Source organism: Rhyacophila brunnea, unplaced genomic scaffold (assembly GCF_057557595.1).
Source record: "Rhyacophila brunnea isolate RB1 unplaced genomic scaffold, BYU_Rbru_1.0 scaffold_7, whole genome shotgun sequence".
NCBI classification, from domain to species: domain Eukaryota; kingdom Metazoa; phylum Arthropoda; class Insecta; order Trichoptera; family Rhyacophilidae; genus Rhyacophila; species Rhyacophila brunnea.
Genome location: NW_028233339.1, coordinates 45,378,284 through 45,394,960, shown reverse-complemented (window position 1 = coordinate 45,394,960; position 16,677 = coordinate 45,378,284). Strand labels below are relative to the sequence as shown.

Sequence of the window (16,677 nt, the reverse complement as noted above, 5' to 3'; positions counted from 1 at the left end):
CCCATTGACTATGAGATTCCAATATAATTATTACAGATTCACCTAATTAGTTAGTTACACACTTACATGATTTGATCATTATATTATGTGATGATATTGCCAAAATAAACCTTGAATATTTAAATTCATAAGATTAGAGTGTATAATTAAATTTGTCTTCAATTTGACATTTGAACATACTTCCTCGATATGAATAATCACGTAAAATACTGAGAAAAGCGTACGTAGGTTATATACAACAAGCCATTTTGTTGTGTTTAGGACTGCCAGTATAAGAATAAAATAATGAATAATGAACATGTTTACCAATGCAAAGAAACGTAAAATCGTTCGATTGGAAATGCCTTAAAAATTCCAAATTCGAATCGTTCTATCCAGAGTCAAAATTCTTTAAAGTCACCGAAAAGAGTTTAAAATAGTAATCAATTATAAGTTTATTTATAACTATTATATAATATTATATCTGCCAGTGACTGCCGTATTCTGGGGGTACCAAATTGGAAAGCGGCCACACTGGATAGGGACAGGTGGAGGGAGCTGTTGGAGGAGGCCAGGACCCACACCGGGTTGTCGCGCCCCTGATGATGATGATGATATAATATTATAATAGTATGTTTATCAGGAAATTATAAATAATATATATAATGTCGATCGTTTTAATGTCGGCACGGTCCGCCGGTGGTATATTTCCTAGGCAGGATATTGTCTTTCCCTTGCCACAATATCCGTTCGGCGGTTACTACGATTCTAGGAAACTAGGTGCTCGTTCCATTGGTGCTCGTGCACTCGATGAAAAAATATCGACCCTACTGAACGCGTTTCAATGTCCCACGTAAACTGATATCAATAAATTTACCGGTGATTTAATTTCCATGAAGCAGCCTCTTCTGTTTCTCCTGCATGCCGTTCCGCCAAACGATTGGCGATCACTGCTCTGCCCGGTATAAATAGACCCAGTTAATTGTAATCGAGTTATCATTTATGCGGTAAATTCGTATTACTTATACAAAAAGGTCTAATATACACTGTTTTTAATTATAAACGCCATAAGTTCACTGGTCGACAGCGATTGGCTATCATGATAATGGTGTGACTACGTGATAGCCAAAATAACTCGATTAATAAACCAATATGTAAAATTTTATATTTATTTTTTATTTGAAACATGTCAATCAATCGAAATGGGCCTCCACACAGTGGAGGTTGTGTTCACAGATTTTTTTACGAGAAAGCCACTTGCTTAATCTATTAGGTTCATACTCTGGGTCCAAACACGGTGCCCACGACATTATAGGCATGACGCCTAACCGTTCGTCCATCGTGAGCGTATAAGTATTTATATAATAAAAATTCCATACAAAAACTCAATTTTTAAATGGAGTAGGTACTGGATAATGATAGTGGATGAAAAGTAAGTCATATAAACTGTTAACCGGCTCTCACATCTAAACACGCCGCGTCTGCCGCACAGCCATAAATCAAACCTTCTAGGAACGTCGATCCGATGTTGCATATGAAGACCGCGCACATCTACCTAGTGACAGTCGCAACCTCTCGAAAAATATAGATATTTGGATACGGCGACCGGCGAGCCGGTATAGGAATAACCAATTCGTAGGTGTGTTTATGGGTTCCGGCGTCTTCGACTCGCAGCCCGAATCGCATGCGATTTGTTGATGTTTTTTTAAACTAAAAAGTCGCATTCGACCAATCTGCGGAACTCCATTTGGCAACGTGTGTTTTGTGAATAACGATGACGTCACATCGACGTATTCGACACGTTGCAGACGAGACGAGTATTGATGTGCGATCGATCAACATCGATTGTCAAAAGTTCAAATTGATTATTGATTTATAATTTATTATTCAACGTGTATTGTGCAGTTTTAATACGTTCACCAATAATTGTAGGTACTATGTCAATTTAATTATTTTTTTTTAAATACTGAAAATAGAAAGTTTTTAAATTGCAGCACTTTTGATCGCAAAAAGCGACGTTTTCATGCTATTTATTGTTTTAGTAAACTATCGACTGTGAATAAAGTTAATAATTAATTAGTTAGTTTTAAGACGTCTTCACATTTGGCCATTAGTTCTTTTATAACCAAAAATATGGTGCTGTAGTTTTCGCTGATTTTTACTGATTCATGCTAGAACAGCCTTAACGATAATTATTGCACACGGCATTATGACCGTGACCGTACCATTGAACGATACACATTTGCAAATGTCTACATTTGATTCGACATGGACAACTTTACTCTAGTTGGCAATGCAAAAACTCAAGAATACACCTGTGGCACTTATCCGAGGAATGTACGTAAGTAAACAAATAAACGAATGACTTTAGAATGTTATAAATAAAATGAGGTCTGATGATAAACTTGTTTAGATTGCGATTACTGCAACAATGTGTCGTTTTTTTCCTCGGTTTTGTTTGCAATCTCGGAATATCCACATAATTATCCATTTCATACAATGTGAGTTACGTCAACAACAAAAAATCAGTGCATACAGATAACACATAAAACAAGGTGTGTGGAATTGAATAATATATTATGAACTATTTATATTTATTCATGATAAGTCAGTAACACTCCTCAACGCACACAAAAAGAACACGCCCTCCGCACTGCTGAGTCTAGTATCGAAGTACTGAAACGTCTGTCTTCAACTATTTCAGAAAGTATATCAACGACAAATAATCGCCCGGTAAAGATTTCTGATAGATTGCACCGATAGCAAAAAAGATAGGCGGGCAGTGACGTTCAGGAAAAACTAGCGCGCCATCAACCCCTTCATATTGAATTAGATTACATTATATTTTGGTTTAGTCCACACCGCTAGCAAAATTTAGTAGGTACCTAGGTACATCATCCCTTTGTCAACTCGAATCATCGCATGTACATATTATATCAATGACAAAGTATTATGTTGCACAACAACAAACTGAAATTGTAAGTAACGGATATTTTTATCACATTTCACTGAAAACTTTATGACTATTTTTACAACCTCAGTAAGTTTTTGCGTACCTACCAAGAATTTGTGCTGCCGTTTGAAGTACACCTTGTACGAGACACTAATAAGGCCAGCTGTCGTGTGTGTCTCGGAAACCTTGATCATGACGAAAAATACACAGTGCTTTGCACAGCTTTACGGGGGTGCTGTGTGGTGTCTTCAGTCACATCAATTATGTCCAGTCGGGTGACCTCAGGGAGTCCAAAATGTAATGGAAATTACCCGGAGAATCTTGGAGCCGTAAACTGGAGTAGGTCAAGACCCACATCAGGATATATACCAGAAAGAGATTAGCTTATTTTCGTAGATAGAATGATGGAAAAAGATTACAATTACACCCATGTCATATATCCGGTTTTTAGCAGATATGTTAAAGAAACCCTTCTTCTGTCAGATGGTGTTCAACATTGCTAGTGAGTCATATCTGCCTTTTTGTTTTTCCTCAATTAGTAAACAACGTTTTCTTTGCTTCACTTACATAATATTTTAGGCTTCATCTATATAGAACAGGAGTTCCCAACCCCGTGCCCGCGGGCATCATGGCGCCCGCGGAACGATTCGTATGTGCCCGCCACTATTCGACAGAGACAGAATTTTCACGCTAGCCTGACACACGCCTTGAACAATTCAACAATTTGAAGAGAGATTTTTGCAGTTTACAGATATCGAGTCAATTGTTTCCTTCTGTATCAATCCTTTTACTTGCCAAATAAATGTAATGGAAATGGCCGCATGTATTGCAGATTTTGTTCAAGGTAAGACTAAGAAGTTAGAAATTTTGGAGCTTAAGAATGATATTTTGCTTAAATCCTTAATATCTGAGGACTTTTGGAATACAATGGACAGAGAAAAGTTCCCATTTTTGAAAAACGCGGCATATACAATTGAATCATTTTTCGGTTCGATATATTTATGCGAATCATTGTTTTCAAACATGAACTTAATAAAATCAAGATATAGATCTCGACTCACCGATGAGCATCTTTATGATTGTTTGCTAACAGGATTATCGTCATACTCTCCTAATTATGAGGCACTGGCCAATGATATGCAATGCCAAAGATCACATTGACATATTGATATTCTATTTTTTTATAAAATGTTTTCTTTGTATTTGTGTTTTTTGTTTACGTTTTGTAAATACATTTCTCTGTTTGTATGCAATTTGAATAATAGTTTTATTATTTTGAAACATTTTTGTTTATTATTTATTAATAAATTATGAATATAAGAAAATAAATTATGGGAAAATGGGAAGTTATTGAAGGAGTTTGTCGATTAAAAATAGATGGTGCCCGCCACCCTACCGATATTTTATAATTTGCTCTAGAGTACAAAAAGGTTGGGAACCCCTGATATAGAATAAGGTTTTCTTTCATTTTTTTTATACCAACCGGCGTAGACCTTGGCCGCCTATTGTAGAGTCCCCTTTTAGAAGTGATGGTTATGAACATTCGTTCAACCTATTTATAATGCTCTGGAGCGAAGCGCACGTTTAAAAAACACCATGACAATGTTGTCTAGTCGCGGCATTCGATTCGTCCTATTTTTGAGACGTTCGTTTTATCCATTACTCCAGTGTAAAATATCATACTAGATACTTTCACGTGTTCGTGTTACAATTAACGAACCGGGTTTCCTGACCGAAGACGGTTTTCCAACTGCTAAACGTGTCATTGAAAATTATTCAAACCAACACTATAACACTGACACAATTATTATTCTTGACTAATAATAATTTATTAATATAATTAATTTTCCTTACTGTTAATCCCAGTGATTAAATAAACATCATGATTTTGTTTTATTTTTTAATCAATACCGGTTTCATCGGTCAAGTCAATAATAATAATAATGTGCAGGTAATAGGTGGCCGGCATAAGCGTTGGACTATAAAGCCGTGGGTCCCAGGTTCGAATCCTGGGTCTGGCAAGTACACATATTGTTTTTCAATTTGTGTGTGTCAGGGTATGGACCTAATAGGTTGAACAAGTGGCTGACATCCATTTCTCGTAAAAAACAAAATCTGTCAATACAAACCTCCACTCTGTGGAGGCCCATATGATCCTATCAGGATCGGACATGGTCGGAATAGGTATGTAAATATAATAAGCGGTGTGTTCTCACGGTGCTGCACTGGGAGCACTGTTGTGTAGCAAACATCGTATGAACAAAACAAAATATTATGATCGTTTTGAAATACGGCTCCAACTGGGCAAAATTTAAAAAAAAACATGAATAAAAAAATCGATTCCACCAGATAACTAAGATTATAATAATCGTAGATACCTACCTACATGTTATTAATGTATCCCTGAATTTCGGCTATTCTGGTACAGTGATGTACCCATACTTGCAAACTAAAATAAGCACATAAGGGCATATAATTGTAATGTATTAATTACATTATATGTCCGTGTGTATTTGCCATTGGTGAGAGTGCATAGTGCTTGAAGATGCCGAAAGGCGAAACCCGGGTTGCAATAAAATATTCAGATTGAATACTACAAAGCTTAAATTAATTATAATTTCAATTTAGATTCGTTTGACTTTCATAAACACACTAAAGACCATCATTAGTTTTAACTCACTATATGATTTCGTACGTTAATATGACTTTTCGAGAAGCAAACAGCCTTCTTAATACGGCGGGGTCAAGACAAATAAATACTGGATTAATTAAGTCTAAAGATGGATGATGATGCGATAGTTAATTTATTGGAAAATATTAACGATAAAATGATAATAAAATTCAGTAGAGGGCTTATGATAAATGAATCTGGCCGGAGGGATTGAAGTAGCTCGCGAAAAGACAGGGTGGGAGAGTCTTCCTGAATGCCGAATAATAAAACCAATCAATCATAACACTCTCATAGCCATTTTGACGCAAATTACTTTGCGATCACGGTGTACTCGAGTACAAAGCAGAGATTCTCGACCATGCTTTTATGACATGACATAAATGTGTACTACGCATACAAACGACATTAAACGATAGAAAAATGCAGTCGTGCAAGTATTATGTATTTGGAATTTCGCGTAGGTAAGTATATTCTAATCAATAACTACTTTAAACAAAACTTACCTATAACTACCTACTTAAATGTTTATATTCTCTATTATAAGGCTATACTTCAGCTGGGGCACGGTCTAAAACGATCGTGACTACGCGACGCGAAGATTGTGCAAACGACGCGTGCAGAACAAAACATAATTTGTCATAAAAATTCAACATGCGTCCATTTAATGTAATGTTTATTGTTCTATTAGTAATAATAATAATATATTCATTGACATGTTTTCTTTTTCAAGTAAATGGGTAACGTTTTTTAGTCATCTTTACAGGATTTAATAATTAGTTCGCCCGACGCCATCACAAAACAAATTGACGTGTTCACAGATCGACTTTCGCTCTCCGATTGGCAACGAATCCGAAATTTCGTCGCACCTATAGTTGAAAATTATTTGCCGCTTCACTGAAGTATGCTCTTAACAGTCTTGACAATTATTGAAAAGAGCAATTGAATATTTTCAAGAGATTCAGGATTTACATGGTGGTAATCCATGATACATTTATAAAATGTGTTCACCTGGTATTCACTAAATATGACATGAATGGCTTTATCAAATAATAGGCACTTTTATTTACATTTGAGTTTAAAGTACTGTCATAATAATAATTATTATTGACAATACTGTGTAGTGTGTAGTGGTTGTAAAAAAAACAAGACAGTAATGTGTGAAAGCGATAGTTGGTAAAATTCCAAGTGACATCAGAGTAGAGGGGGTTGAATTTTTTATGTAAAATCGTAATAGATTGGTGTTATTAAATGTTGGAATAGCTCGTTTCAAATTGAATTTTATCTTGGCATATTGTAACCTATAAATCTAATAAAATATTTTTATTCAGTAGATACTACACAATGTGGCAATGTCACCAATGAACTTTCGCCCAATTTACCCCGATTCAAACACAGAGAAATATAAAATAATAGATTGGATGATCGTCATCTTTATGATACAACGAAATGGCGTCTTGAAAATGAAAATAAGTAAATATAATACTTACAGCATTTATCAATTTATAGAATATTCCCTCACTGCAAAAGCATTTTAAAAATCGAATACATAGTATCGTGGGCGTACAGGCAGAAGTCACTAACTCCAGTTTTGACGAAATTGAGATTTTAATGTCATTATATAGAAAAAGTAATACTGCTTGACTGGCATAAGTCACAATTCAAGATTATTGAACATATAAAAAAATAAAAGTAATGAAGAACTCAAAAAATAAAGATTTTACAACCATTTTAAGAACACCAAAAACACAAAACATTGATTATCTCAGAACTGCGTATTTGGAGTTAGTGACTTCTACCTGTACGACCACGGTATTAATTCTTTAAAGTCAACAAAATCACGTATACAGTGCAGATTGCCGTTATCGTACTGACACAAGATTTCGTGAACAAATTACCTACTTAACATAAATTCATGTAAGTTGACGCTTTAACATAGAATTCACGATATGCCATGGTCTATTGATATCAACGAACTGTTTAATGAAATGTAAAAACAATTTCTTCGCTACCGTCTGGTAATTTCTGGAGGAAACTAGGTGTGCCGCACTAAACGCAATTACATTGCAATAACAATACTTACACGGCGTATTATCAAGTTATAATAAATGCATTATTATTTTTTTATGATTCCAATAAATGTTTCATACAAAAAACATCCGACACATTCATGTATCACATAAATCACGTTTATATTATTTATATTGCTCAGGGCGAATTATAATATGATATATCTATATATAAAATCGAGCTAATTGCTAACTATAAATACTAATAGACCAGTAGTGAAGGCTGTTAAAATCCGCCATAAATAGTGCACACTAAACTTAATCAGTCATACGTATTTGTTTTAATTATTAATCTAAACCAATTCAATTAAACACTGCGAAAACAAAGCCATAATAGAATACGAGGTACTTTTCGGTTATCGGGAATACAGCGGAATACATTTTGAAAATAGCCGATAAACTGGATTATTTGTTAGGTTAACCTAACCAAACCTAACCTAACCCAAATTAACAAATAATCCAGTATATCAGGTGTTTTCAAAATGTGTTTTCCGCTGTATTCCTGATAACCGAACAGTACCGAATATTATAATAGTCAAAAAATAATCGTTTATCTATAAAATATCTAAAATTATGCCATTACATCATACATAATTTAGGATATTTTATAGATAAAATAATATAGTTTATCTACTATGGTTTGGTCTAAGCAGGGCTCGATGAATTTTAATAAACTAACCAGCAACATAATATGTATTCTTAATTTATCGAAAACAAATAAGGTATGAATGAAAAAGTGTGCACTATTTTGTCGAATCGCCCATAACATACCAAAACGATTATGGTTTAGTTTAGGCAAAGTTTGATTGATTGTTAAAAACTAACCACACCATCTGTAAATTGTAGTCTTAATTCAATAAAAACAAATAATAATGACAGACAAAGTTTAATGTGCACTATTTATGTCGGATCTCAACAGCCTACCTCCACCCTTCGCCAGTGGTATAAAATCTAGCCAATTGCTAACGATAATACTAAACATCATACAGACACTAGGTACAAATTAATAATACGAGGGTAGCCGCTTATATTTCGGGAACAACAAACAAATCCGATTTTTTTATCAATGAAAACAGTTTTATTGTTTTTCAAAATATTCTCCACGATAATTTATACACTTTTCCATGCGTTTGAACCAATCTGAAAAGCATTTTTGCCAATTTGCAGAAGGTAACTCCAAAACATGGTTTTTGAATGCATCAACCGCCTCTTATGGCGTAGAAAATCGTTGACCACGCAATTTATCTTTCACTGTCGGGAATAAAAAGAAATCACTTGGTGCCAAGTCGGAACTGTACGGTGGATGACCCATCAATTTGATGTTTTGAGTACTCAAATAGGCGCTTGTTTGAGCCGATGTGTGAGAGTTCGCATTGTCTTGATAAAGGATGATTTGACGCCGACGGTTGCTTTTCCTTATTTCACCAAAAACTTCTGGTAAACAAATGGTTCTGTATCGTTTAGAATTGACTGTTCTACGATTTTCTAAAGGCGCAGTTGCGACATGGTCCGTTTTTCCGAAAAAAACAGGCGACCATTTGCTTCGAAGTGCTTGAGCGCGAGCAACTTTTGTTGGTTTAAGCTCATTTTGGAAGACCCATACGATCGACTGCTGTTTAATTTCGGACTCATACGTATATATCCAAGATTCTTCACCTGTAACAATCTTATAAATGGTTTTTGAAGCTCCTCGATCGTATTTTTTTGAGCATTTCATTGCATTAATCGACACGCGACTTTTTTCTGCGATTGTCAAATTATGCGGGATCCAACGCGAACATAGCTTCTTCACGTCTAAATGTTCATGCAAGATCGTATACACGCTGGTGTTACAAATGCCCAGAGATGCCTCAATCTCACAGTATATCACATGACGATCTTGCATTGTCAGTTCACGCACAGCATCGACGTTTTCTGGAGAAACAACCGATTTTGGACGACCTTCACGCGGCTCGTCTGTGAGCAAACGACGATCACGATAAAATTCGCTGAATGAGCGATATACTGTAGTTTTTGATGGTGCTTCATCACCATATAAAGCACTAAGTTCAGTAGTGCACTGTTCCCACGATAATCCACGTCGAAAATAGTGAAAAATAATCGCACGAAAATTTTCACGAGTTAATTCCATTTTTGGCCGAGATAAATTTTTCAAATGAATTTAAAAAAAATAAAAAGCGTCTGTTTATTATAACGTTCTAAGTACTTTTGCCGTTAAAAATGTCAAACTTCAAAATACAGAAGTCAAATTGCACCTAGCAACACCAGTGTTGCCAATTCCCGAAATATAAACGGCAACCTATGTAGTATGAATTATCAAATACAGAAGGATATTCGGACGATGGTTGCGTACCACAGTAATGTAACAGTAATGGCAAAACTTTGCCGATCAAAGAAATTATTAATATTTTCGCAGACTATATAATTATCGTAAATCTAAAAAGAAAATCTAGTAGTTAGTGCATAATGTGAAAAGAAACCCACTATCCATGCTTTGGGTAAAACTTTTAATGTCCGGACAAGTTTTTTAGTGGCCACCTAAAGCCTCGTAAGAATAAACGCCTACAAATTTGATCATCAATCTTCTTTGCAAACACACTGTGGCAAAAAAACCATGAGCTCTTCGGGAAGCGATAACTATTATAATAACAGGCAGTGTTTAGTACCTAACCTGTAACTAAACTTATATAAATTCTATAAAATTAAATAAATTTAAGTTTTGTACAAAGAGATTAGACTGTGGTTTTGTACTATTCAGTTTGAGTAAAACGCAGTTAGTACGTAGTAAAAAGTACATTTACACCCACGATGGCCGCGCGGCTTAAGCGTTGGCCTATTGCGTCGTGGGTTCTAGGTTCGAATCCTGGGTCTGACAAGTACACATATTGTTTTTCAATTTGTGTATGAGTCAGAGTATGGACCTAATAAGTTGAGCTAGTGGCTGACATCCATTTCTAGTAAAAACAAAATCTGTCAATAAAAACCTCCAATTTGTGGAGGCCCATATGATACTATTAGGATCGGACATGGTCGAAATAAAAAAGAAAAAGTACATAGTACAAAACTTAAATCCATTAGAATTTAAATTCAAATTCCATCAAGTACCTTCGGTCGATAGTATTAATATTATATAAATAACGTATACTGGTTTATCGTATCTCCTTCTTATCTATAGCTACGTAATATGTACATGAAAATAGCAGTGGTGAAGGGTGGAGCTAGGCTGTGAATATTCGCCATAAATGGTGCACACTAAACTTTGTCAGCTATATGTATTTGTTTTCATTGAAATAAGACTACAATTTACGGATGGTGTTGGTTAGTTTTTAAAATTCAATTAAACCCTGCGAAACCAAACCATAATAAATAATAGTCAAAAAATACTCATCTATCTATAAAATATCTAAAATTATGCAATTAAATCATGCATAACTTTGAATATTGTATAAATAAAACAATATTTTTTATCTATTATAAGTAGTTTGGTTTAGACAGAACAGAGCTAATGAATTTAAAAAAAATGAACCAACAATATGTGTAATATGTCGTCGCCCTCAAGGAAGAACTCACCAATAAATAAAAGTAAAATCCTGAGATAATCGACTTTTAAACTTTTTGAAAATTTTAAATTGCTCTCATTAGAAAACGAAAATACATAGAAGGAAACGGTTTTTTTTTGTTTGATTGGCTATTTTTATGTTTATGTACATTACATTTAAAACATTTAACCTTTTTCCTGACTTTTTCCATAACACAAATATCTTTTCTATGTAGTTGGTGAATTTTTTGTTTTTGTAATTTTTAACATAAAACGTATAGATAGAACTTTGGTGATTTTTTCTAAGATAGAGTTAAAAATTGCAAGATTTTCTGTATAAATAACTCATTTTGAGCAAAAACTGTATTTGGCGAGTTCTTCCATGAGGGCGACGATGTATTCTTTAATCCAGCGAAAACAAATAAGTATGAATGAAAAAGACTGCACAATTTTATCGTATCGCCCAAAATATACCAAAACTGTTATAGTTTGGTTTAGACTGGGTTTAATTGATTTTTAAAAATTAACCAATACCAGCTGTAAAGTGTAGTCTTAGTTCAATAAAAACAAATATGTAAGTATGACTAACAAAGTTTAATGTGTACTTTTTATGGCGGATCTTAACAACCTACATCCACCCTTCGCTACCGGAAAAAAGACTATATAATAAACTGTCTTATTAAAACAAAAATCACATCTCTAGAGTGTCCCAACGGATGTGCCACATGATTTATTTCTATACAAATCATATAAATTCTTATATTTTCGTATGCTTTTCCCACAAAGTTATTCTCCTCGTATGTAAATAAGTTAAAAAAACAAAATTATCTTTAGTATTCGTTGATAGCAGGTATCCTTTTTAAATTTTAGATTATTGTTTACTTATTATATAATATATAGTCTCACTGTTCCTGTGACAATCAGAGTGTTACATACTGCGTATTATGTTGATTGAACGGCATCAAAAAATGGCAAACGTCATCTGTACCCGTCTAAACACAACGTCAAAATAAGTCGCCAAAGATGACGATAATAAACAAGAGATTATAGTCGCCATTTTTTCAATATACCGCCAACATACAAAACATTAATTTTTCTGTGACTACCTATAAATCCACACAAAAAACGTTGTGGAAATGTAGAATAAATGACAAGTATACACAATTTTGTATGGCACCTTCTGGTTATGTTTTCAAATTTGGATTACGTAAAATACGATAATTTAAAAGTCTGAAAACGTGATGAGACTGATGAGTATTTAAGTATTCTTCAATGTGACGCGAAAATTTTATAATTTTAAAAGTGTGCCTAGTTTTTAAGCATGCTTATTTCTACAATATAAATTTACAAAGTGATAGATTAAAATAATATACTTATAGAATATATACCATCATAAATAGTCAGGTGTTCGAATTTTGAACTAAGCTCATCATCACATTAGAAAAAGTATTGGATGATAATATGTAAAATGTTAGTATGTGACGCCCTCACTCAGCGGACAACTTATACTGATGGTTAGGTTAGGTTAGGTGATGTCGAATACACAATGAATTATAGGCGCGGGGAAAATAAATGCAGGGGAGGATTTTAGTTCCAGAAACAACCACGGTGACGTAGAATACTTGATAATATAGAAGTCGCACTGTAGCCATAGATCAAAAGATTTTAAACTCTTATTATATATTATTATAATATGTAAGTAATGTGTTGTTTCGTCGATTGGTACTTGGGTACTTCGTATATTTTAAATTTCAACATAAGATTCAATAATTTATAGAATCGAATTGAATATACCTAGGACCATTATTGCAAAATGTTTTATTCGGGTATTTTGCCGCCTTCTGAATCTTTTGCCGGGGTGCCATGAAACGGTAACACATCCCATTGGCGCAGCACTGAGCCCGGGCTCAAGTACCAACCCTTAACCAAGTTTTCAAATTATAATAATACCTATTAGGTACCTATATTAAATATTATTCAATGCACCCTATTAATATCCCACTTATTAGTAATTTATTCGTCGATCGTGATCAAAATAATATGTTGATCATCCGTGAACTTGTACATAAATTTACTATAATATGCTGACACGTAAACTAAATGAACGAAAGAAATAACATGTAACAAGTATCTACCTACACCCATACAAAAAATATTTGGCATTATTAACAAACAGTAAATTATAGCAATTCGGAATGGTTCGTACGAATGACGTTTATTTTTATTGAAATGTCGTTTCCTTTCGGCTTGTCATAGTCATACGATAGGAATTTAAAGAATTAAAATTTTCTCGATGCCATCCTATGTACCTACAAGTGTCAAAATTTTGTAGAAGTTTTGACAGCACAACCACTGATCGAACGATTATCTAAATACGTGAAAGTTATGTATTTGTGTTAACGGTGTCCCGTTATTTTACACGATACACTACAATTAGGAAAGTAAACAATTTTAAACGAAACTAGTGATTAATTTAACATATCAATTTATTGAATTCTGCGGGCACTCTTGTTATGACTTTTACAACAAAGATGGTTTACCCATTAACACATGAAAGGTGGATTATTTAGATTCATATAAAAACAATAGTTTCATCGATAAATAACAAATAATCATCACAAATACCGGGACGGAAAACATTGTTTATCATGAAGTTTGTCATGCTAGGTAGTACTTAGTATACGGCATATGGGGCGTTTACAGGGTCACTGACAGAAAAGCGAAAGAATACGTTAAAATAAATTAAAAGTGAAAAATACTTACACCACCATGCCGTAGGCACCTTCCCCAATGTATTGTAAATTTGTGTAACGGGGTCCCACTTCAAAAACTTGACCTCGCACAATTTCTGCATTCGGATTAGCGCTAGCGGTACTCGCAGCTTCCGCCATTTTGACAATACAAGTTTCCACAGACGAAAACAGTTTGAAGATCGGGTACTCACTGCTCCTACTTTGATAAGCGACTACCTTTTTTTATTATTTGTGGATACTCGATCACAATACATTTCATGTAGGAGCGAAATTGAATTAAATTATTACACATTACAATAAAACATTAAATTAATCATCAAATTGAAATAATATTACATCAATAATAAACGGTAGTTATAAATAAAAAAAATTATGGCTCGTATTAAATAATTATGTTTTGTAAATAAATACTGAATAATAACAAAAAGTAATACATACCAATACAACTTGATTAGATACATAAACGTATAATGTTTTTTATTTCTTCAGCCATGTTTTATTGAATTTAAATGTCCATTGAATGACATTTTTTTCACTGGTCTAAACTAACCTCGTTTCGCGGTAACATTTTGAATAATAATTATATTAATTATGTCAAAGAGATAGGAGAGAAGAGAATCTCTTTGTATTATGTAGATACGAAAGTTGAAATTTTTAGTGTAATTTTAGTTCGTTTAAGCTCGTTAATATTATATTGTTAATGTTATTATAAACTACAATCATTAATAATTTTATTTCAAAATTTAAAGTATTTCTTGGCAATATTAATTTTATTGTTAGGTATGTACCTACTACATACTAACATCTGTGTTTTTTGAAAAAAATTACATATTATTTTATTATGCAGATTAGTATATTCCACATTCCACCCATTCTTGTGTTCAGGCTTATTGCATAATGTATGTTCACATTCATGTTGAATATTGGCTAAAAATTGATAGATTAATGAAATATTTTCCAAGCCATGTTTTATTAGCTTGTCCAAAACAAATTTCACTATTTTTTCCTAAAGACACAGACTTCATAAAGAGCAAACATAATATGAAAGAAATCACTATCTCACTACTAGATATATAATATCTTTTTATCCGCCTAGTAGGTAACTCTGAAAAATTCAGATTCGATTCAGATCGTACTAGATAAATATTTTTTTATTTCTGCATTAGCGATCCGCAAAATGTTTCTCCTATTGGTCCGCAGGTGTAAAAAGGTTGAGAAACTAGATTCTAGTGTAGGTATACGAAAAATAAACTTAATAAATAAAACACAAAAAACTTTATGAAATAAATAAAAATCTCATTATAGAACTATTTCATTAAAACATTGAGGAATTTAGTTATTTCATTTTTAATGGCCATTAAAAGTTTTCAGCATACTAACACACACAATGCACATCTAGACTTCGACTTCTATATTGAGACGTACATGTCACTGCAGCCGTTCCTGGAACTAAAACCGTTGCTATACCGCCAGCATGCAAAAATGCATGGCATAATACTTAAATTGCCAATGAGACACTGCGGACTGTGTGATAGAAGACGATGCACGCGGTTATTTATACAAAATCCTTGCCCAATTTATATCATTGCCAAAGAAATGGTCAGCACAAACTGGATTTGTTTCACTCGTTATCCCATTAAATGCTGGGAAGCATTAGCATGGCGGTCGGTACCTAGTGGGCCATGAATTTCTATAAAAAAAACATAATTTTTTTTTGGGTTACACCATGATTAAAGATTTTGCAGTGTGTACAATATATTAAATTATGGAATTGTAGAGCGTATGGCGTACGTGCAGTTAAATATTTTTTGTACAATTAATTTACATATTGTTTATTGCCTTTATTACCTCCAAGATTTTCAATTTTGCCCTACTTGGGGTAATTATTTACCCACTTCACCAAACCCTGCACTAGACGTACAACTAAGTGTCTGAAGAATAAAATGTACATGCTTTATAAAAATTATTATTAACTTTGTTTGTAAATACAAATCGAAACAAAACTCAATAATGTAAGGTTTTAAAGATTTTTTTATTGTAATAATTATACTGGAAACATATTATGACAAAACAAAACACTCTATGTTATTAGAACAGATGAGTACAATTGGGTATGTACATAAAAATAAATAAATATGCTTCTCTAAAGACAATAATAAATTAAGGTGCAGAGATTTAAAGGAGTTCATCTGCACCAGTAACCGATGTGAGTAAATCAACTTCAAAGATGCCTTTGTAAATTCTAGATAACTTTACTGTTTAGAACATTTTGTAAATCAGATCTGATTTGATTCATTATTACTATTCCGAGAAAAGGTATTGATATTTCTTTATGTCTATTAATGTTTTTAGCATTTTATTGAAAAGTCAGGCCAAAATACAATGCAATTAATAACATTTTATACTCAGGAATATAATTCGACGTTAGGAACAAAATGCTAAATTATACAAAAAAGTTACATAGTTATACAATGATATGAAAATGTTCCCAACTTATTTTCTACTTATATATTATAATATATATATATATCACTTGTACTCCTTTAATCCTCGGCCTCTGAATTATGAAATGCCAGCAATGATTTGACCACATAGAAATAGCATCATACCGAATCTCTTGAAATGATGTATCGTCAGAGATTCTAAATAATAAACACGAAAAATAATCAAAATGGACAGAAAATTTACACAATTTTTAATTTTACATATAATATATC

General features: G+C 33.3%; 1 protein-coding gene across 1 annotated transcript in view; it reads right to left on the bottom strand.

Annotated features, from left to right (window-relative positions):
* rl (Mitogen-activated protein kinase rl) overlaps positions 1-14,098 on the bottom strand; it is a 296,415-nt gene extending 282,317 nt beyond the window's left edge. The window contains exon 1 of the mRNA XM_085958359.1: positions 13,971-14,098. Within this exon, the coding sequence (XP_085814485.1) occupies positions 13,971-14,098 (128 nt within the window). The remainder of the gene's footprint in view (positions 1-13,970) is intronic.
* Positions 14,099-16,677: the final 2,579 nt, after the last annotated feature.